Here is a 23,214-nt window from a genome sequence, read left to right as displayed (position 1 = left end):
ACTCAATACAAAGTTACAAAGTTTACAAAGTTTAGGAGTTGTTATCAGTCTTCTGTCAGAAATAAATCTGTTTGTTGTTGTTTAATCTCATGACTGGGTGGTTGCAGAGACCATACATCATCACATTACTTAACAGCAAAGCTGGTCTATCTTTCCACATGTAGACCGGGTCAGCTATGTTTCACCTTGCTCCCCCATCAAACTCTGTTTCCTGACACGTTTCCCTCCTCGTGGTCTTTGACTAACAGTAGCACAGTTTCCGCCGGCCCCGTTTGTCAGCAGCACCAGTGGGGTCAATGTTAACCTAGGCCTTGACAGATTCAATATGGTGTCACTTGGATAAACTCACATGTTAGTTTTGGCAGAAGTGTTTTACGCCAGATGCCCTTCCTGACACAAACCTCACCATTTACCCGGGCTTGGGACTGGCATGAGAGCTACACTGGCTTGTGCTCCCTTGTGGCTAAATTTCTCACCTTTGAGTAGCTTTAGCAGGAATTTGCATTTCCTTATTTTGTCTGCTTCTGACTAACTCATCTTATTTTTCTTGAGAACTAATGAATTTTTAATGCCACTGAGATTCAAATTTAATGCTTTTTAATGCCATTTAATTTAGCTAAACTCATTTAACGTCTTTTAATGCTTTTTAAATCCCCTGTGGAAACCCTGTATTAGGTAGAACATTACTTCAAAGTTAACTTGACTATCCATTTTAAAGAGGATGGAGTTTTTTTCTACATGACTTTATATGAAATTTAAAAAAAGAAATAAAAACATCACAGAAAATAAAAGTGGTACACCAGATGAAGTGGTACACTGCCCAGAAATCCAGGCAGCTGTTACTCAAAAAAAGTTTTTCTTCAGCAGTGCTGTTGTGATCTTACCTTGGGATATAAACGTTCTCTAGCTGCTCCATGGTTTTCAGTGCAGCATAATACCTGTAAATGAAACATTTTACTTCAGGTAAAGCTTTTGTTCATACAACCCAGAAGTGTTCATCATAGTTCAAAATCAGTCTTAAACTATTAAACTACTACATTTGGCACCCAGCTGACACATCTTTTAAACCTTAGGTTCGTATGCATTTACACGTCAACAGAAACTGCTAAGACAAACATAAACAATCTCTCCCAAACTACGTATTGTTTAACCAACTGGTTACATGCCATTCCAATCAAGCAAACACAGATTTTGAACAAAAAAAAAGAAATCTACGCATTTTCATCATTATTGAATGCAAAAATATAACTTGTTGACTTGGGAAAATATGATTAATTCTTTAAAGGAATGCTTATCGCCCGCAGACGGGTGAGTGTGTGCTGGGGATGAGTCTTGGCTGATACCCCATCAATGTTTAGCTCAATATCTGTAGAAATGACTGAGCTGTAGCTATTTCTGTGTTTGCTAAGTTCCATGAGCTTGATATATCCATCCTGAACCGAGTTGACTTTAAATGTTAGTCAGTTGTAGATGTATTTCCAACGCTAACTTTCTGAGATTCATCTAGCAGTTAGTGAAATATTTTACTAACAAACATGAAACACATGGTAAACAGTGAAAACTAAGAATAAATAAAGGAGACCTGCCAATCTTAAAATGAGCTAAGATCTACCTAAAATGTTTCATGGGAAAATTTATTTTGAATGTCTTTTCATAACCTGGAGTATCAAGACTTTGTGCTCTCCATGTTTGTGTATAAATCCGAGAAGCTTAGCGTTGGGTCATCGTGCTAAGCTCCCATCATTAGGCTGATAGGCAGGCTGTGAATGGATCTAATTGTTTGATCAGTGAGTGATACCCAGTCATTTTCCCTCTAATTCACAACTTCTTTTTGTAAAAAAATAAATAAAAAGGCACCCTGAGGGTCAATTGTACACAGTAATGAACAGAAAAGGTCATTATTTTTCTTACTAAAATGACCCCTGTCCTTTCTTTATACAAACAGGCATGGAAATACAGACAAAAACATATATATATTTTTTGTAATTGGTAAATGGACTGTACTTATATAGTGCCTTTCTAGCCAACCAGGCTACTCAAAGCTCTTCACAACACAACCTGCCCTCATTAACCCATCCACACAGCACTCTGCTTCATCTCTACAAAGCTAATCTGAATAAATCATTTTATAGAGTCTAATCAGTGTTTTAGATCACAATCGATGGGGCACATTGGAAGAAGAGGGGGGTTCAGTGTGTTGCCCAGGGTCACTTCAACATGTGACTGCTGCCAGGAATTGAACCTCCAACTCTCTCATTAGAGGACAACTGCTCTAACCACTGATCCACAGCTGCCCAAACTGGGACAGCAGCAGGAAAATCACATCCTATATAATTTGCTTTTTTTTCTTGTTAGAATGCTTCATTTCAATCTTGTTTTCACCTGACAGAAGGTAAGTTGCTGCAAGAATGACAGCTTCCCTGCTTCTGTCGTGTGAAAACAACTAGAATAAACTGATACAGTTCAATATTAAACTTGAACACATTGTAATCCATCCTTCTATCAGGTGTTGGTCCAGTCCTCAGTCCAACACCTGACAGCAGCTGAGCCGCTGTAGGACATCCCAGTTGGCTCAGCAAAGATCTATGTGCTTTATTTGTTCTAATTAGCAACGATTTCTATGAAAATGTAATCTTATCATAATAAAAATATGACAAATGACAACAAATATTTGCTTTAAGTCTGCCTCTCTTTAAAAACAACAAAAAACGCTTAAAGTCAGTAGTCGTGCTGAAAATAGCCAATGGAAAAATTTTAGCCTATCATCCAACCCTACTGTTCAAAGCACAGCGCAGGTGGCAGGTGGGGGATGATGTCTCTGCTTTGGTATCTTCCCTCGGCCGCAGTGAAGAAGTAACACGCGAACATGTACAGACTTTTATTAATTTATGACATGCCATGACTTTCATAGGGGAAGGCGGGGCACCTCTCTCTAAGCTTTGATGAAATATTTTGTGAGATGGTTACCTTTTGGATTCCAGCTGCTCCCGTAGTTTGCTGTACATTTCAAGCACTACAAAGATAAAAACAAACAACAACAAAAAAAAGACTGATGTAAGGTGATGTGATTGATCCATACATAAACATTTGCTTACTGGCTAAGAAGACTGAATGCTCTTCCAGTATCTGCACTATTAAAACTGCACTCACATCACTAAAGTAGAAGCTATTTAACTGCTGCTGTTGTTTGCTATGATGTGCTCTTCTATGAACATGCAGCACAAAGTGCAATCTGTCATGTTAATGTTGGCTCCTACAATTCCTTCTGAATGTTTGTAACTTTTTATTTCAAACTCCACATTAAAAATTAAACCAATTACGGTGTCCTCCTAATGTGAAAGCAAACATGTACAGACACAAGTAAATTTGTATGTACCCTTTTGTTAAAAATAGAAAAACCCACAAAGGTCACTGAAATAACTTGAAACGGAAAAAACAAAATTACTAGCAATCAACTAATGAATATTAGTCATTACTTTTGAATTATAGCTCAGCATAATTATTTAAACAAACAAACTACCGTATTTTCCAGACTATAAGGCGCACCTAAAAGCCCTCAATTTTCTCAAAAAACGACAGTGCGCCTTATAATCGTCAGTGCGCCTTATATATGTAAGAAGTTGTAATGTTTTACTACGACTTTGGTAAACTACAAAGCCGCACCACTTGCAGCATTAAGGCTCAGGTATAGTCGCGCTTTTAGCGTCGCGCAGGGTTCTGTGGGCCACGTTGTGTAGGCATTTATACTTGACACTTACAGCGGTGCAGTATTCTTCCGTGAGTTTTGAACCGTTTGATTATCTTTGGGATCTCTCATAGAGGGATCATATAAATGCTGATACAGGCGAACCAGCCCCGCTAGAGCACCGAAATCGTTCATTTTGAATGGAGCGCGGTCCGCGTCAAGTTACAAAAATTGGGAGGTGCACGACGATGCGCCGTATAGTCCGGTGCACTTTATATATGACAAAAGTTTGAAAATGGACCATTCATTGATGGCGCGTCTTATAACCCAGTGCACCCTATAATGCGGAAAATACAGTAATGAAACTGGCCTTGACAAAAACACATACCCTTAATTTAATATTTAGTTGCACAACCTTTTGAGGCAATCACTGCAATCAAGTGATTTCTGTAACTCTCTCTGAGAATGATCTGCCTATTTGTTACAAATGGGTGCTAACAATGTTCAACAGTAGTCACACTGATAAGGCTGCCTGTTCTGCAGAGGTGTCTGTATTCCTTTACTCATTTATTAGCATGATAAAATGGCAGACAACAAATAAATTGTGCATCTGGTGAGTTTAAATAGGTAACAACTAATAGGTTGACCACTAATCATTCAAACCTGGTAAACAGAGCTGGAGCTTCTCCACCGTGGTGGTCATGTTCCTCTGCTGCATCCGACAGCGAATCACTTCCTGTGTCTGAGCTGTCACCTGGGGGAGGGAAACACACAATAAATGAGGTCACCGTTGTGGATTACTGAGATAGAACAATCATGTCCAATGTGTATGAAGTTAATGAGCTCATATATTTTGAGACAGGAACACAAAAAGAATGGTTTTGTTATCTGCAAAGTCAGGCATATACTCATACATGAACTTACTTCCTTCCCAGCTTCTTGTAATCTCCGATTAGTGTCTGTCACTTGACCCTTTGAAAACAAACACAGACAGCGGTTTAACTGTACAGCCTTAAATGTCTTTTTCTCAATTTCAAAACGCAAAAGATTCACTTACTTTGAAAGACAACCGGGGTCTTATTTTATGTTCCTTAATTACTGAGCACACTCATACTGTGGTTTATTAGGAGTCAGTCAGGCACAAAGAATACAGCAACAGCATATTAAGACTGCTGAATATAGATTGTAACACATACACTGTGTCCTGCATTTGGAAGTAGCTTCTATAAAATCAGTGAGCAGGAGTTTTAATGAAGTGCAGAAACTTTAATTAAAAGTTTATTTTTATGTTTTGTTCTAGAACGGGTGTCAAACTCCATTCCTCGAGGGCTGCATGTTAAATGTGTTTTTGCTTTAAAACACCTGGTTTAAATGGATGACTTGTTGCCATGCTCCCAGAGAACTTGATGATTTGGTGAGGAGGTAATTAAATCATTTGAATCAGGTGTGTTGGAGCAGGAAAAACCTAAAACTCCCAGGACAGCAGCCCTCAAGCCTGGAATTTGACACCCCTGTTTCAGAAGATCTTTGACAAAACTAAAAAAATGAGACAGTTTTCATTTAAATGTACAATTTAGGTAAATAAGGTGAATGTCATGGCAAAAAACATAAGAGAAGAAAGAAGACCCACTTAACACTTTATTTACTCATGTTCTTTCTTTCTTTTTTTTTGTTTGTTTGTTTTTTAACATATATGCATTTGGTTTTGCCATATAAGCTGTCTAGACATGGTCCAGTATGACATTGTGACAATAAATAAATTATATCGCATGTAATATTTACTTTAATTTCGATGCTCAGATACACATATGAAGTGTATCAGAATAAAAGTAAATGTGTTTGACATCAGCATGACACCATTTTTAATCTGTGTCAACTGTTAATATTTTGAAGGTCAAGGTTGAAATCTTAGTCACAAATGTTTAGAATAAATGTAAAAAAAATGTAAAAAGTGTTTATAGACCACAGAGGGAAGAAATATTAATCCTATGATGGGTGAATCACAACTAAAGCAAATAAGTAAATAAACCAATTAAAGTCAAACTGAATGATTTAAGTTTAAACATCCTCTCTGTATCACAGCCAGAAACACAACAGCTCTTCCTTCTGAATACATGCAGCCATATTTTTCATGTCAACCATCTGCTCTCTTTTTTACCGTATTTCCACTGGTTACGTATTTTTTTTCCCACAGATTCAGTGACAAACCTCTCAATTTTAGATGTGGACTTTTGAACTCTTGGCTCCTGTCACACTGCTAAAAGTTACGACCCAACTGATTGGTCAGCTTTTTATGACAATTGTTTCAACAGTGAAGACTCAAGAGCTGAACTTTCATCAGGCAGATCTCTACCAAAGCTACTCTGAACCTTCAACCTTTAAACATTGTTTCAGCAGTGGTCTTTTGCATTTTCACCAATATTAAAAATACAGGGTAGATAAGCCAAAGGGAGACATTGACATGTGTCACTTCCCTCAATACTGCTGTGCTGAGGTGTTACAGCTGTCTCTGGTCAGAAAACAGCTAAAGCAAAAAAAAAAATCAAGAAGTGTGTTCTAACCAGTGTGAGTCCACCAGGGACGTGCGGTGAGGCAATCCATCACAAACTGCAATTGGCTAGTGCCTGTTGCTGTATCACTGCATGTCGCCAATATATACGTTTATATACCCTGATTTTCCAGTCTGGCCAGGGTTTCCCTCAGCATATTATAAGCCTGGTGGGCCGCCAGGCAAAGCTCTGCTTTTTTATTATAAATACGTCATTTTTTTATACACATTTTTTTTTTCCACCTGCTCCCCCAAAACCGCTATCTTTATCTACCTCATCGCGCGAGCGTGCACACGCCAACAGTGACGCAATCCCGCTGTCCCTGCCCCTGCGCGAAGGTCCCGTGCACCTTTAATAACTTGGGGCGGACCGCGCGCGCATTGCTCCATTCAACCATCTGCTCTCTTTTTACCGCATTTCCACTGGTTATGTAGCGTACTGTCCCCCGTCTTTTTGGAGAATACTGCACTGACGTAAGCGCCCCCCCACCACGCGATCAGGTCCGCGCACTGTTTGCGGAGCCCTGCGCGACTCTGAGGCCGAGCCTCCTTCAGTGACCTGGAGTTAGCATGTTGTCAGAGCCGCAGCAATAAACATGGAACGAGCAGGTTTAACCAAAAATGGTTAGTTGAGCCTAAATTCAGCGCATGGCCTTACAAGACTGAATATGGTAAGCATATTTTGTGCTTAGTGAAAATATTATCCATGTTTAACAGTAAAATGATGCTATTATATTCAGCATTAGATATGTACAGTACAGTATCTCTCTAAACCTGCTGGCTAATGTCTTTAACCATTTACGTTCAATGTTTGTTAGTGACATATTGAGTTTTGCTGATGAGACATAAAACCGCAGTGAAAAGCCACAGGGTGAGGCAGGCAGTACTCTGCCTCACTGAAGGGGGGCGTACGTGAGCCAACGGGAGCTTGTTGCTGCCGTCCTTTTACACAGAGGTGAGTGAGAGTCACGTGCACTACCGCTTGCCGTTAATTTTTTTTTTTTTTGCTCCATTGGACTGCCAAAACGGTAATTGTAACGATTTTTCCTATCTTATCTTTAATATGTACCTTACGTGTGAGAGAGCGAGAGTATGTGTGTGAAGAACGTTGATGAGATATGAAATAACCAGTAGCCAACTGAATAAGCTACCCTTTTGGGTTTATATATTTGTAAATCTGACTCTAAAGGAGTCAGTGCCTCACCAACCATGAACCTCACCGTATGTCACTGGAGTCCACTATGGCTTCTAAATCTCTTAACATCCACATCCTACTGTTTTGAGGTGTCTCTAAAACAATATTCAGCAAAGCTCCCACATTTCTGATACTTGACTAAGTATTCAACAGAGAAAATAACCCATTCTATTGTTTATATCTCAGCACATTAGCTGACCTTATGACCCTTTTAATTAAAAAAAAAAACAATTCTTAAACAAAAATATTAAATAAATGGGTCACGCTTTATGAAAAGATGCAGAGAAGAAGGTTACAGGAACAGATTTCTTCATTCAGTGAAATATTAAATTTAACTCATATCAAACGTAGTCTATAGTGGCTTTTAAAACCGAAGGTTGAAACAAAGATTAATCAAAATGCACCAAGCAATCCTAACTTCTCTCACAGCTCCTCCTCTCCACCTGAGCAGTCATTTGAGCGTCTCTAGAGCTTTGTTTCACCCGTTCTGCCTCTGCCTCAGTCTCCAGCAGAGGTGCTGCTCAGGTCCGCATCTCAACCAGGAGCGAGCTCCGAAGGGTTGACGTCACAAGCAAACTTATATAATAGTAACCCCAAAAAAAACAAAAAAAAACTGTGTAGAACAATATAATAGACAGTCGTTGTGTGTCTTCTATCATCTTTCTTCTCACACTCCTGGGCCTCTTCTTGTCACGATCCTGGTTCCTCGTTGGCTGTAGCCCAGAGCTGTCTTCTCCCCCGTCTTCCTGACCGGTGCAGAAGAACCCCCATCTGAACAACTGATCCGTGTTAATTGTCCCGAGGTCTTCAGGAGAGGAGCAGGGAGACAATCTGTAGCGGCTTTGCTCAGAAATTCTTAAAGCTTCTTCCGGTTTGTTGCTCTGTACATGAACTGAGCTTTCCTAAGTTCAGATTCAGATTTGTTAGATTTTTCCAAAGAGCATTTTGTTCACTCAAATCTTCATGTGAATGTTACATCCACTGTTTTAACTTTCTACAGGGATTTTCAACCTGTAAGCACGTTTTTATAAACAGCCCTCTGTTGACAGTGTTAGATTTTGTTAATATTACTGTAAGCTTCTTGTTGAAATGTCAAAATGTTCGTTTGTATGAACCGAAATCAACCAAATTCTCTCAAGTGATTCTTTCCTTTTTAAATCAGGCGTGTTAGAGCAGGGAAACAAGTAAAACATGCAGGATAGTGGCCCTCGAGGACCAGTAATGCCTACCCCTGATCTAGACTGTGCATTCAAATATTAAAAAAGTTTATTTTAGAACTTTCAATCTTTCTTATTTAAAAAAGTACTAAATGTTATTAGAACAAAAACAATAATTAAAGACCTAGCATTCCTTAAAAGAATGAATTAACTGAACAATCCTCTTCACTCATGATATTTCTTGTAACTCTGTTAGTATAATCCTCATAATTAAGCATCAGACGGTGCTGATTTGTTGCTCTTTACTGCTTAAAAAATATGAATTACATCGTCAGATGAAAATGCACTCAGAAGAAAGCTTGGTTATATCATTGCTGTCGCCATGGAGGTTTTCAGCACTGATTCTCATTTTTCTATTATAAGTGCCTCTTCAGCCTAATGTGCCTCCATGTACACACGTCATGTCAGCGCTGTGTCACATAATGATTGACAGCTCAGCAGCTTTATTGTCAAAGAAAGAAATGAGGAAAAAAAGAGAAAGAAAGGCCCTGTTTACGTGAGAACAATCTCTGGAAACATTAGTGTTTTTTCCGTGTTTACTAACCCAAATCATGGATACACGGATATCGCTGTGCTTATTGAATCTGCTGTAGTTTCCAGCCAAGGTTGCCAAATAGGAAATGACGAATGACCATAGTGTTGCTTCAAAATGATTGTATTTTGACCCAAACTATCATATGTGCTGAGTAAGGAGCGCTCTCTTGGAGGTTGTAAGATTAGTTGTGTGTTATTATTGGCAAAGATGTGCACAGAAAAGGAGGGAGACTTGACCATAAAACTATTTAATAAAAACAGTAATTTACGTATATCTGGCAATGCTAATGCCAGGCTTTCAACAAGACGCAAATGCAGTCTGGAGAATGTACACAGACTTTTGTCTGGATTGACAGTGAGGTTGGGTTGCTGCTACATATTGAAAAGGCGAGCAGCACAAACAGCACTCTGCTATCCACCATTATTACCGTTGATGAAGTACTAGCACATGGGCAGAACAACTACTGCAGCCTCTGTGGTGTGCATGTGCGATTTCACACATCCTTTGAAATGCAACTTGGAGGGTCCGAAAAGTTCCACTCAGACCTGTGTTCAAAAAGTTTCAGTGTCAGGTAATCTTTACACTGTTGTTGTGTAAACAATCAGCTGAACTCCAACAGAAATGTTAGTTTCACTGAAAAGCAGCTTTGTGTAAACAGCCCCAAAGATTTATCAAGCTCTAAATCAGATACTAATATCAAGTAAATGATAATGCTAAATAATTAATAAATAGTCTTCTTTACTTTGTGTCAATAAATGTAATTGTTGCTGCATCTGGGATTAAGTGTCTAAGACTGAAAGCCACATTTGATTTCTGACCAGGCCTAGTTTACTCCATTATAGATATTATTACAGGTTTACCCAGACATAACTAAATAACTCATCACATGCTGGTAAAAAAAACTTCCTAACTAGTGGGAGGCAGCACAAGACTGAATGTGAGACACATAAAGTGGCTGTAATCTGCTATGACTGCACATATTCTGCATGACACTGTGCTTGTTACATATATAATGTTATATTACTATGATGTTTTGGGCCAAAGTTGTAGAACAAAACAACTGAGCTCAGTTTATCCCAAATCAGCCAATTATGATGCATGTAAACTCCCACTAAAACAGTCTGTTTTACACAAACAGATGTTAAGTTGGTCACAAGCATAATCTTTCACCTCATAAATATTTGATCAGAAACAACCTTTAACACCAAATATAAGAACTGCTTTGATAAATAATCTACCTTGTTTGTCAGCTTCTAAACTAGGGGTAGGCAACCCTGATCCTCAAAAGGCCACTATCCTGCATGTTTTACTTGTTTCTCTGCTCCAACACACCTGATTTGAATCAATGGGTGATTAACAGGCTTCTGTGGGACATGAAGAGGTCATTTAACCACTGAATCAGGTGTGTTGGACCAGGGAAACAAGTAAAACATGCAGGATAGTGGCACTTGAGGACCAGGATTACGTACCCCAGTTCTATACTCAGATATTTCATCATTATACGCACAATTCATGTCTCTTTATCAGTTTCCTGAACCACCGAAAGAATATGCTGTGGTATTTGATACTATCCTCAGTGGTATCTTAAGACATTTTCACATCTGCACACATATGTGTAATGTCATCAGTTGATTCAAAAACTATCTACATTGACTCTGATAGTCTCCTCATCAGCATATGGGAACATTAAAATCATTGCTCAAAAAGAAATCATTACTTCACCATCCTGTGTCTATTTTTGGTCAAACACTAAAGAAGATATCTAGTGGAAAGAGTTGTAGATGCTACCAAGAAAATACTTATTTAAAATTATTCACAACTGTTATCCTGGTAATACATTTCTTATCAAGAGATATAAATGCACATTCTGTAAAAAAACACAATGAAACATTATTGCATCTCTTTTAGAACTGTACTTATACAAGTATCCTGTGTAATGATTTGATAAATCTCCCTAAAAGACAAGCATGTGTTGTCCAGTATGAAGGTGACCTTGGAAACAATGAAATGCAATACATTGTTAATATTTTTATAATCTATGGCAAGTTTTGCTTTAAAACCCAATTCCAGTGTATTACTAACTAGCTTTAACAAGTACATAGACACTTTAAAGCTTAGCTCAAATTGTAAAATTATTTCAAACCATAACTGCTTCTGAAAAAGTCTTTAAGCGTGAATTTATTGTAACTATTGTGTCACTGTCTTGTTACTTCTTTATACTGTCTGGGTATATGTTCTGTAAATATTAGGTCTCAATAGAAGTTTAAAACAAAATAATAAGAATTTAAACTGACAGAAATTAGCCATAAAAGCTAATAAGTTTTGAACCACAGAAAACCTCTTTTCTAAAAAAAATTTTAAAAATCCTATTTACCAGAAAAATCATCATTTAAATCTGTTTCTGTTCAATTTCTAGTATAGTTACTGCACCTACCATTAGTTTCTCTGCATCTGCACGAACTTTAAGAAGCTCTGTGATAGCATCCACAAATCCTTGGTGGTGAAAATTGCACATTTTTTCAATCTCACGGTCATGGTTCCTTATCCTGGCATCCAGCTTTTCCATGAAGCGCTTGTGAGCATTGGGCTGGTCATCATAAATAGACCTGGGAAGGACAACAGAGGAAAAGGAGGGAAAACAGGGAAGTTAACAGTTAAAAAGGTCACTGTGCAGCTTAAAGGGAGTTTCACAATGACCAAAAAGATCTGAATACACTTTACATGGGTAATTACTGATTAATGTCTTAGAATGGAGAGAAATCAGAAAAGTGTGTTTTTCTAAACATTTGTCCTTTATCATGTCCAAATATAGTTATAGTTACATATTTTTTAAAAAACTGACTATTTCTAAACTTGGTCTATATTGTCAACCACTTTAAATGACAGTTTGTAAGCCTACCCGTTTGAGATAAAAAGAAAATAATAATAATAAACTTACACAATGATGCAATATGACTCAAACTGTAAATTCTAAATCACCAACCAATGTCCACATTTTTATCTGTTAAAGTCAGACTATCCAACCAAAAAGCCAAGGAAACATAAATTCCACAAAGAAATAACCTAACAGGAATCCAGAATAAAAAGAGTAGTTTTTTTAAATATACAGATGATACACAAAGTATAAATATGAGAACATGGTTGATGAGAATTTGACTGTGATGAAGTCTGTACAAATGTCAGTGTTGTAGTGAAAACCTGTTTGTAGCATTTCAGATGTGACAGCTTCATCTAGTGGAACTAAAGTGAAATGAAACATTTCTTCATTAACATAAATTGTTTATTTTTTAAAAAAATGCACATTTGTTTATTTACAGAACAATTTCAGTTTTGATTTTCAAAGTATTTTATAAAATAATTCATTAGTTTACACCTTAAACTAAAAAGCCAGAACACAATTCAGCCAATAACCCAAAATATTAAACAAAAACAACAGGAGAAACAACTCTGAGAACAAGTTTATTTGATTGCTTATTTTAGCCATGACCCACAACTGGGTAGAGAATACCAAAACGCTGCTGGTCTTATGAAACCATGAAGTTTCGCCCTTTAAGGCTATTCCTAGTGGGTTTTCAGCACAGCACTGAAAACTGTAGTCTATACCCGTCTGCTGGGTGGCCCCACCCCAGTCTGCGCTGAGAACAGGTAATTAGCTCCCATTTTTCTTCAGCCAACATGTGCACTGATTTCAAGCCCTAAAGAGCAAAGAAAAGATGTCCAGCAGAACAACACGCCTGCGTCTGGCCTGCCAGATTGGAGTTATGACCTGCATGCCACCTGTGAGGGCTGCCTCGGTGCAGAGCATGTAGGTCTGGCCATGACCCCACAGTCCTCCTGCCCATGCTCCTCCTTCTGGAGGACAGGCAGCACAAGGTTGCAACCTCACTCCTGCAGCTGAGGAATTCCTCCCTGTGGCTGACCACTACCCACGGGGCAGGGATCTTGATTTCTTCAGTAACAGACAGGAATTAGAAAATTCTGCCTCCCACAAGGGAATGAGAAGCTCCCTCTGTCCAGGCAGATGGGCCAGAGACAGGCTTGCTGCTGCCAAGCAGGTGAACTGCAGCCCCGGGAATACTGATGCGGGCAGCCCCCTCCCCCCTCCAGGTGATTGGTGCAAAGGTTGGCCATGACATCATCCAGAAAGCGGCAAACTTCAACGGCCTCACTGTCCTGGCGCCACTCAGTCTGCTGCAGCGACCAACAACATCACGCTGCTCACCTTGCAAAACCAGTTTAGATTACCGTATTTTCTGCACCATAAGGGGCACTGGATTATAAGGCGCAGTCTCAAGTATGGCGTCCATTTCTGTACTTAACCCATACATAAAGGCACACCAAATTATAAGGTGCATGCTAAAACATACAGTCTACATAAAAAAAGGTCACGGAAGCAAAACGGTGAGTTTGGTTGAACTTTTTTCTACTATGTAACAATTATTTTACATATTATATTTTATCATTCTTCTTCCACAAGTCCATCAAAGTCCTCATCTTCTGTGTGAATTGAACAGCTGTTTACACCAAGGTCCAGCGGTTGGAGTTCTTTTTTTTAATCCTCCCGGAATTATGGCAAGCTCCGAATTGTATTATATTACATAATGTTCTCTGATTGGTTTATCGGTGCCAGCGCACGTACCATTACTGTACACATTACTGTACGTCCCGGTGTCAGGGACAGATTTTGGAATTCAGTGCACACATAAGGCGCACCGCCAATTTTTGAGAAAATTTAAGGCTTTTAGGTGTGCCTTATAAACCGGAAAATACAGTAGTTATAATGGTTCAAAACTTTTTCCTATTATGAGGTTCGAATTTAGGGCAAGTACACCAAATACCACCCAAATATTTACTTATCTCCTGTTTGAATTTTGTTCTTATCAACACCAGTAAAATCATTACAGACTTTGTCTGGTTGTAAAACTCCATTCAGAGATAACAGTGGTCAAAGCGCTGCTTTGTAAACTCAAGCTTTCTAGAAAAAAAAATCAAATTACTTATTTTATGAAAAATGTAAAGGTTTATCTTGCTTTAACTTAACGTACGTTAAAAGTATTGACTTTTAATAATTGTCCAAACAACTGTTATTTCTCTACTTTCTGAGGAAGGTCAGATCCCTTAAAGGATACCATGAGATGCAGGTGTCATCTACTGTGCTGAAGTCCGCTGGCAACAGGCTCAAGGAACTGATTTATAAAAGAAATATCATCAGAGAGAACTTTGGAGACAACTGATTAACTTTTCAAGTCAACCCCATTAAAGATGGCCGCCACAGCCAACTGAGCTTCCAAAAATAAAACTGGCAGTCATTTTTCCAGATACTGAGGTAAAATTTGGTGCGGTGGTAGCTTAGCATTGTGCTCCATACATACTTTAAGCACAACACATAGCACGCTTATCTTTGCTTGAAACCTTGGCTTTAACTGTTGGAGCCAACCCTGTTTGTCTGTTAGCAAAATATCCCATGAGTCACTGGGTGGGTTTCAATGAAACTTTCAGAAAGTTACCACTGGATGTGCATCTAGAATGGATTACATTTCAGAGTCAAGATAGCCGCCTCGGCTAATTCGCCTGAGCCTGCACAAAAAAGGCTAAACCCCAGTGATTTTTCTAGATACTGAGCTAAAAATTTGGCGTGCTCGTAGATGGCAGACTTTCGCAACACGGCTCCAAGCTCTATCAGATCACATGAGACTGGACATTATTTTCACAGTTTAACCAAAATAGCTATAACCCTGTCATTTCTCATTATGAGATGATTATGGTCTAAAACCCTGGTAGCAACTAAAAATATGTATATTAGGTGCAGTCTGCCATTTTACATTATGCACAGTCCTTCAGGGGATCAATAAAATGTCTATCCATCTTTGATGAAAGACCATTAGAACCAACTCGTGCTGTGGCGTATTGACCTTAAAACAGTGTAATGTTATGTAGCACGAGGAACCTATTTTACTTGACTTCCAGGTGTGACTAAAGTCACTGCCTGCAGGCATGCTGTTTCAAAGAGAGGCGTGTTGGCACCAGTTTATAAAAGGCTTGTCAGACAATCACCATTTATCGTGGCCTTGACAGCTACTCGAACCAACGAAGGACAGGACTGTAACAAATTTAGCGTAAGCTCAAACATTTCAACACCTCACTTTAATGCTGACGAGCTCTCTTCCGTTTCCTGAGGACATATCTCATGATATCCTGGGCCGCCAGAGACCGTGACGTTCTACTTTCTGCTAAACATTAACCACAATTGTTAACTGTTAGCTAATGCTAGCTAAATAAAAACAAGTCCTATAGTCACACATACAGCAGTGTTGACATCTCTGATAATCATTAATTCATCCTCGCTCGCAACTTAAATAAATGTTATTAAAGCTAATAAACTTATTCAAAACGGTTCGTGTTAGCTTGCTCGCTTCAGGCTGTCTTTATCTTTATTTTAACACCATTAATGTTGGCTGCTTTGCTAACGTTAGCATCAGCGGCTATGCCTGCTTGTTAGTTAAATAATGTAAAACAAGCACCGGCGGGCATTATTAAAGACAAGAGCCGCGGGATTAGTTGATCCTTACCGAAGAGTAGGGCCCACACAAGCCGTGTCGGTGCTTTCAATCTCCTGCAGAATCCGTTCGTGCTCCGTTATGCACTCCATGGTTTCAGTGTCCGCCATGATTGTTGTGTTATCTGACTGCAGCTGCAGCTCGGTGCAGGTCAGTGTCAGGTCCGGCCTCTGTGAGGCACTCTCTGCTGCTGCAGTGTCCTCATTCACAACACCCTCCACATGTATACGCACTTTATACGAACTACATATTCTTAACCAAAATCCCTGTTAAAACAGTAATGGTTTGGACTATCACAAACATATAGAATTTTAGTGAATGGCTTAAATAGAGCTGGTGTAGATTCAGTCATTCAGGACATGGCAAATCCAAAAAAGGTTTAAAAAAATAAACAAAACAACTGGACTTCTATTCTGTTAGAAGTCCACTTGTTGTTCTGGCTTATATGGTAATACAATAAAGGGATAGTTCGGATATTATGATGTGGGTTTTTGTGGAAAATTTATGATCAGTTAACATCTTACATGTTATAGATTGCGCTGTGAACAACCTTAGTTTGGAGAATTAGCTCATCAATCTGATCCGAATTAAACAAACAGCTCTCACCATCTACTTGATCCCCTCAGGGGTGTGTCCTTTCGCCTCTCCTCTTCATTCTCTGCAACAATGTCTGACAAAGTCAATTAGAGAGTCTTGCAATTTGCTAACGATTTGGTAAAAAGCCAATCTGAAAAGTCGTAGTGACAACAAGTTCCATGGTGTCAGGGATCTGTTTTGAGGTCTCTTCCCAGTGGGACATGACAGAAAAATCTTCAAAGGGAGGCGTCCAGGAAGCATCAGATGCCCAAACCACCTCAACTGACTTTTTTTGATGCGAAGGAACAGCGGCTCTACTCCAAGCTCCCCCTGGATGACAAGTTCCACCCCAGTCTTCTACTTCGCAGGTGTTGTCCCAGTCCTCCATGTGACATTGAAGAGATGTGTCAGCCATGACAGCCCCACAACGTCCAGATCTTTCAGCATCTCAAATCTTGTCCACCCCCAGCTATCTGCCACTAGGGAGTATTTTGACTACCTTGATGACCTCTGCCATAGTAATGGATTTGTCTTCCCTCTAGTCCTTACACTCTGTCTCCTCAAAGGTGGACATAATGGCCAAAATAAGGAGATCCTCAAAGTTTTCCTTCCAATATCCCCAATCTGGGTCAGCTATCCCCAACCCAAACAAAGCACAGCCTGGGAAAGAGCCCACTTTCCTTTTCTGAGTCACCGAATGGTTTGGCAGAATCTTCTTAAAGTCAACCAAAAGTCCTTCTCCATGGCCTATTTGAATGCCCTCCATATGTGTGTGAGTAATTTGCTGTGGCCTGTTGGCATGGTTCACACCTAGGAGGTTTGTCTCTGTTTTCTCAACTAAACTACATCCATGTTACTATATGAATGTACTGTATGTTTGCTGACAGTGTGTATTCTGATGGTGCTGAGGCTGCTGGATGTATCAGTCCTCCTGATCAGTGCGTTTGATGCTAACATACATTACCGTACTGACATGGACGTTGTTCAGTTAAGAAAACATTAACAAATTAAACAAAGGGTATCATACCAAAATGTAGAGGTTTAATATTAGCTATAGCGTTCTTTCACACTAGTATGTTGTTTTACAGGAAGAGTTGTTTTATGAGCCTGACAAAGGCTAAATAACTGGCCCTTATTTGGCTAATCATTAGTCTGGCCTGAATGAAGACTTTTGCCTCTTTCTCAATATTTCATGCTCTATGAATAATGTCAGGACTGATAAGGTACAAACTATTCATAACTATTAGAGAGAACATCACTTTAAAATTGACTGGATATCACTTTAGAATCAGTCTTTACAATTTCATGGTGGTTTATGTTTATGCTAATTGATAAAGCTTTACATCAACATCAGTGTTGCATCAAACGGTTATTTTGGTAGAAATACTATGATATTCCTGCAGGAAGTGCTACAGCTACCTGCTGCTGTCCTATTTGCGTTTTTAAATAGAATTCTATGTAAATAACTGAGTAATGTGAAAGTGACAACAATACAATTGGTTTAAAGATAGATAATAAAACAGAGTTTGCACAAACTGCTATAAACTTTTTTAGATTAGAGCTGATGACAACAATCTAGTTTGCTCCCCCCCCTTGTACTAGCCTTTAGCTCATCAGTTTTGTCAAAGGTAAATAGTTCATTCAAATAGTTAAGTACAACAAATAAGATATTAATTGTTTATGACATTTCTCCAGAATCTCACTTCAAAATATCTGAACTGTTCCTTGAACCAAATGCTTTTAATTGTATAAACATACTGGCTAATACAGATAATACTACATTTGCATTTTAATATCTTTGTACTGTCTTAGCTTTAATACCTAATTTTCTAGTACTTTTAGTACAGACTATTAAATAAAAATAGACTGGAGGAAATTATTTCCAATTAGACTGCATGCCTTAAAACAAATTTAAAGAAAAATCAGGATCTATTTAACCCCACCAGTTTTAAAGCTGTTTGTGTCAAGTAATAATCAGAACAAGACAAGTACTATTTATTAGCAGTTAAGATATCTCTCATCAAGGCAATTTCATTTAAGTTCAGTGCTTTAAAGATAATGCACATTTTACTATGTTGTCTTTTTATTTTTAAAGGCAATAGAAGGTTATGATGTTTGTCCCCGTCAGTACATGTGTTTTTGTAAGTCTCTAAGCAAATTATCTCATAAACTATTTGGCATATTTTCATGAAGCTTGCACAAAGTAATCACTAATGTACCTCTATAACTGATTAACATTTGCAGTCAATCTAATTCAAGATGGATCCCACAGTTAACTAACTTTAAAAAACACAAAATGTCTAAAACTCAGCCAGTTTGACAAACAATGACCTAAAATTTGGTGTGGTAGTATCTGAGTCTGATCCCCAACACGTATTCTGAGCTTGACATCTCATAGTATCACATGAGATTGGGCATAATGTTATTTTTAAGGCTTGACCAAAAGGCTACATCATGTCTCAACATAAGGGGATTTTAGGCTAAAACCTAGGCATAAAAGATGGTGGGTGATATGCATTCCTTCAAGGATTGTTAGGACTTTACTTCTCTCAGCCTATGTTATCTCGCAGATGCTGATATTATTTATTTTGGTCCTAACATAAAAATCAAGCATAATTGTTTTTTTAAAAAAGCTACATTTGGAGTTAGTTTTAGGAGTCTTTTAGTTGTGGCTGGTGGAATAAAATATGAGAGTTTAGATTTTGATCGGTACCTTAAGGTGCTTCCCAGAGGAAGATCCACAGATTCCAAGTCTGCAAAAACAATTTCAAAGGCCTTCTCTTCTTTGTTTCCTTCTGCACCTTCACTTGGAGGATCAGGTAGAGCACCATGGACTTCACTTGGAGGATCAGGTAGAGCACCATGGACTCTGTTAGTATCCATTTCTTAAGACAATAGCAGACGGACAGATAGAAAACTGTATATGTGTGTGTTTTGAGATGGAGAGGAGGGGGTGATTTCCAGGGCACCTGCTACAGTCAGCAGAAAAACAGGATGCAACAGGAAAAAGAGACCTTGTGATTCAGTGGACTTTGAAACCAACAAAACACATTTAAACTGTTGTGGACTTAAAGAAAGTCCACAGTTAGATTTATATTGACCTACAAAAGCACAGGAGGTTCAAACCAGAATACCATTGAAGAGAAGTGTATAGTTTTCCTTGGTCTAAATGGGATCAAGTCCAAGATTTATTATCAAAGCAAAAAGTCTTGCAGAATTTTTGCTGAAAATAATGTTCAGACCTCTGGTACGACTTAATTTTTTTTCTGAGGTAAAACAGTAGAGGATGGACAGTTTTCCACTTTGCCTCAGTCTGTTCTAAATGAACTTTGATCAAGAGAGGACAGCAGTGTTTCTGGGTGGCTTCTTCTTTGCATGATAGAGCTTGTCCAGCAGACAAGACCAAGTAAAGAAAAGAGAAACTTAAAGTTGAGAAACAACTTTTTGTACCTTTAAGAGATAAGTCCTGTAAACAATCCCTCCAGCTTGTGTGTCACCTGACTCCTGCTGCATCAGCTGATAGCTGCCAACCTGCTTGAAGACAACAGCTCAACCCAGGTTATCTTAAAATTTGAGTGTTTATTTTATTTGGTTGGGTTAATTATTTGTTTGGGGCTTATTTTATCTTGATTTCTTTAATTTTTGTAATACAATCTGAAAAAGTAAAGTGTCTTGGTTGAAAAATTCCTAAAATTAAACAGATTCTGCTCTCACTGTTGTTATCTGATAACCTACAATGGTGAATAAATTAAGTAATCTAAATACAATCTAAATACTGTTGAGCAAAACATTAGATCTGGTTCCCTTTAACAAGCTTACGTATGTAGTCATGTGTTGGGCTAAAGCTGACCTTCACTTACTGTTTCCCTGTTGGATGCTCCAGCAACTACCTGATAACAGTATTGTTCCACTCATATTGCCGTCACTTATGTCCACTGCTGTCCGTCCTAGACATGTCAGCTCCTTGCAAATTAAATCAATTACATCCCCATCACAGGTCTGCATGTGGACCAAATTCTGTATAATCAGACCAATACCAAAAAATAAATAATTAAGAGGGAAAAACTGAACTTCTGTTCTGTAGTTGAAGATGTTTTGATTCCCACTGGGGAGCTTTCTCAATTCAGAGCTGGAGAAAGTAGAGTTCCTGTGAGGATCTGGGGTTGGCTCCGCCTTCTGGGCAGTGCCACTAATCATTCCTCCACAGGTGTTCCAGTTTTCCACTGACGAGACCAGCTGGTACTTAAGCAGCAGGCTGGGATCAGATCTTCGCTGGAGCATCAAACCTACTGGGTTAGATTCTCCGTCACAGCGGCTAACCTAACTTGTGCTCTCGAGCTAATCACGTTCTCTGTTCTGTGCCTACGACTCAGGTTTTGCCACGTTACGACTACGGGTCGGAGGAACTACTTACCTGGATACTCACGGAGACGTACCTCGCTGCTACCTGGCTCTTCTTGGAAACCACTGGAACCCCTTCGCTCCTCCTCAACGCCGCAACCTCCCGCTAGGACCAGTAAGCAAACAAAGAGACATTGTAACCTTTGCAACCATCTTGGAAATCAACCTGTACCCGAGACTCACCCAGTTCTCCTTCTCTTGCAGACTCCTTCAGGAAAAGATCTTTGTACATAGCCACACCTGTAAAATAAACGCACTTACCTTATTCTCGTCTCCGTGTTTGGTCTTGGTCTCGCTCTATGGACAGAAGCCTTCAGGTTTATGACAGTTCCAAGCTTTAAAATACACGAGATGCTCTATTCATGCAGCTAAATTCATATGCAGATTAATCTCACTCCCCTCCATGCTGAGGATTGTTGGGGTCTTCATTTGCCTGGCTCACAGAGAGATGTTTTGGTCAAAGGCATGAAAGCGGGAATTAGAGGGAAAATTATATAACATGTGAACCTTATTTATTGTGACTTGTAAAAACTCTGATGTAGTTTAGAGATAAATTACAACTCCTTTAAAATGCTTCCCATCAAAAGGTTGTGAATAAAGTCATTTTTTTTTCATAAATACAAAAAAATGTACAAGTTAGGATTTCCAGTACAAACGGTTTCCTTTTCGCCACTACATTATAAAGTGGTAATGCTGTGTGCATGGTTCTCCTCTGAAAGAGGAATGAGGAATTCCTAATTGTCACTGTGTCTATTCTTCTCTCCATATGCTCTTCCTTTTCAAGCTCTGCCAGCTTCCTGTCAACTTCCTGCCTGAGTTTTGTCTTCATCTGGGGCCACCGGCTGCTATACAACTTCTGACCTCCATTGTAAGTTACACTCCAAACAAATACCACTGAAGGACATCCTGACACACTGAACCCTACTGATGGACCCAAGAGGTTGTCCAGATGTTTCAGACAAAGACTTTGGGTCGCTAGATTAGATTTTAGATTATGTGTTGACTGTTTTTAAAAAAAATCACAGCTTGCTTTGCAAACTTGTTTGCCAGAAGGCTGCTTCCTTTGTGTTTGTTTAGTTGCTAATCAGTCCACTAATCACCATGATTCTGTTCCTCATTTTACTTTTGTTGTTTGGCTGCTGAGTCAGCGTTCATACGATTGTTTTTCTGTTTTCTACTTTTCTGTAACTTCCTTTGCAAGCTAACTACTTCTGCCTACTTGGTATTTTAGCCATCCATATATCAAAATGTTCAGCTCATTCAGGAGACAAGTACTATGACCTTTAGTTCTTTGAACTTTTATAATTTTTGAAATATTTACCTTTAGTTACAAGTATTTTCCCTTAAGACATACACAGAGATCACTTTAGTTCACAAAAACATTGTTTTCTTTGAAATCAGCTTCAGCAGACTTGCTCTATTTTTTTTATATTCCTAACCTTCTTTTACCTTTTAGTTACTGTTCTGCTACTTTTAGCTAGCTTTTTGCTACTTTAAACTTTTAGCTTGGCTTTTGCTACTTTGAACTTTTGGGTATTTCTTAGGTTTTAGCTAGAATTTTGCTACTTTTAGTTTTTAATTCAGCTTTTTTTAAGTTTTAACTAGCATTTAGCTACTTTAAGTGTCTATTCTTTTACTACTTTTTACTGGCCATTTGCTACTTTTAGCTAGCATTTTGCTAGCTTGAACTTTTAGCTTATGATTTTTTGCTTTTAGCTAGCATTTTACTATGTTTAGTTTTTAGTTAGTATTTTGCTGATTAGCTATCCTTTTGCTTCTTTAAGCTTTTAGCCAGACTTTTCCTAGCTTTTGATACTTTTAGCTAACCCTTTATTACTTTTAGCATTTAGCTAACATTTTGTTACTATTAACCTTTGGTAGTTTTAGTTTGCATTTTTCTATTTTTAGCATTTAACTTTTCTTTTCCTACTTTTACCTTTTGGTAATGTTTTGCTACTTTTAGCTTCTTTTAGATTTTAACTAATGTTCTGCTTCTTTTGGCTCAGTTTCAGCTTGTTTGGCACATATCAGCAGCCATTCAGCTCTCAGCATTTACACTGCATTCGCACAGAAACAGTGCAGTTTCTTCTAGTATGAAGACATTAAGACATTTGTAGCTGAAGCAGGAGTTAGGGCTCAAGCTTATGCAGATGTGCTTTCACTCATTCTGCTTGATTAGACTTCTGCTCGGGTTTTAAGTCTAAACATCATACTAAAACAGTGTCCTAAAGACAACACACAGTTGCCTTAAAATCATTGTCATTAGCTGGTCATTTTGTTCAATCTTTCTAAATTATAACCACATCATTTTTAAGTTAGATTTTGCGTTTGTCAACGCGAATGTTACAGTAAATCCTAAATTATTGGCTCTGATCCTTTTGAGACACTTCTGTGGTTGTCTTATAAACAACACCTAACAACTCCAGAGCAGGAAGTACCAGACATCTTCCAGCAGAGGGCAGTAATGCTTTATTAAAACCCAATCCAGGCCAACGAACAC

At 38.6% G+C, this 23,214-nt stretch overlaps 1 protein-coding gene and 1 long non-coding RNA gene across 11 annotated transcripts in view; one reads left to right on the top strand and one right to left on the bottom strand.

The window, feature by feature from the left end:
- Positions 1 to 19,224, bottom strand: part of exoc6 (exocyst complex component 6) — a 50,895-nt gene extending 31,671 nt beyond the window's left edge. For 3 of the 10 annotated variants that reach the window (XM_017431852.3, XM_017431853.3, XM_017431851.3), the window contains exons 1-6: positions 19,027 to 19,222; positions 11,615 to 11,786; positions 4,610 to 4,657; positions 4,349 to 4,439; positions 2,968 to 3,013; positions 885 to 938 (exon numbers count right to left, since the gene is read on the bottom strand). In XM_017431852.3, the coding sequence (XP_017287341.1) occupies positions 885 to 938; positions 2,968 to 3,013; positions 4,349 to 4,439; positions 4,610 to 4,657; positions 11,615 to 11,786; positions 19,027 to 19,196 (581 nt within the window). In that variant the 5' untranslated portion in view covers positions 19,197 to 19,222. Of the gene's footprint in view, positions 1 to 884; positions 939 to 2,967; positions 3,014 to 4,348; positions 4,440 to 4,609; positions 4,658 to 11,614; positions 11,787 to 15,749; positions 15,877 to 19,026 lie in introns of those variants that run through there. The other 7 variants (XM_025009499.2, XM_017431854.3, XM_017431857.3 and 4 more) reach the window with 5 other exon arrangements.
- A 3-nt stretch (positions 19,225 to 19,227) lies between these two features.
- Positions 19,228 to 22,171, top strand: LOC119617909. The gene is made up of 3 exons (XR_005234363.1): positions 19,228 to 20,606; positions 20,687 to 20,829; positions 20,919 to 22,171. It is a non-coding gene; the product is annotated as an uncharacterized LOC119617909 (long non-coding RNA).
- Positions 22,172 to 23,214: the final 1,043 nt, after the last annotated feature.

Source organism: Kryptolebias marmoratus, linkage group LG2 (genome assembly GCF_001649575.2).
Source record: "Kryptolebias marmoratus isolate JLee-2015 linkage group LG2, ASM164957v2, whole genome shotgun sequence".
Taxonomy (NCBI): Eukaryota; Metazoa; Chordata; class Actinopteri; order Cyprinodontiformes; family Rivulidae; genus Kryptolebias; species Kryptolebias marmoratus.
The sequence above is the reverse complement of the archived record's forward strand: the minus strand, read 5'-3'. Positions and strand labels throughout refer to the sequence as shown.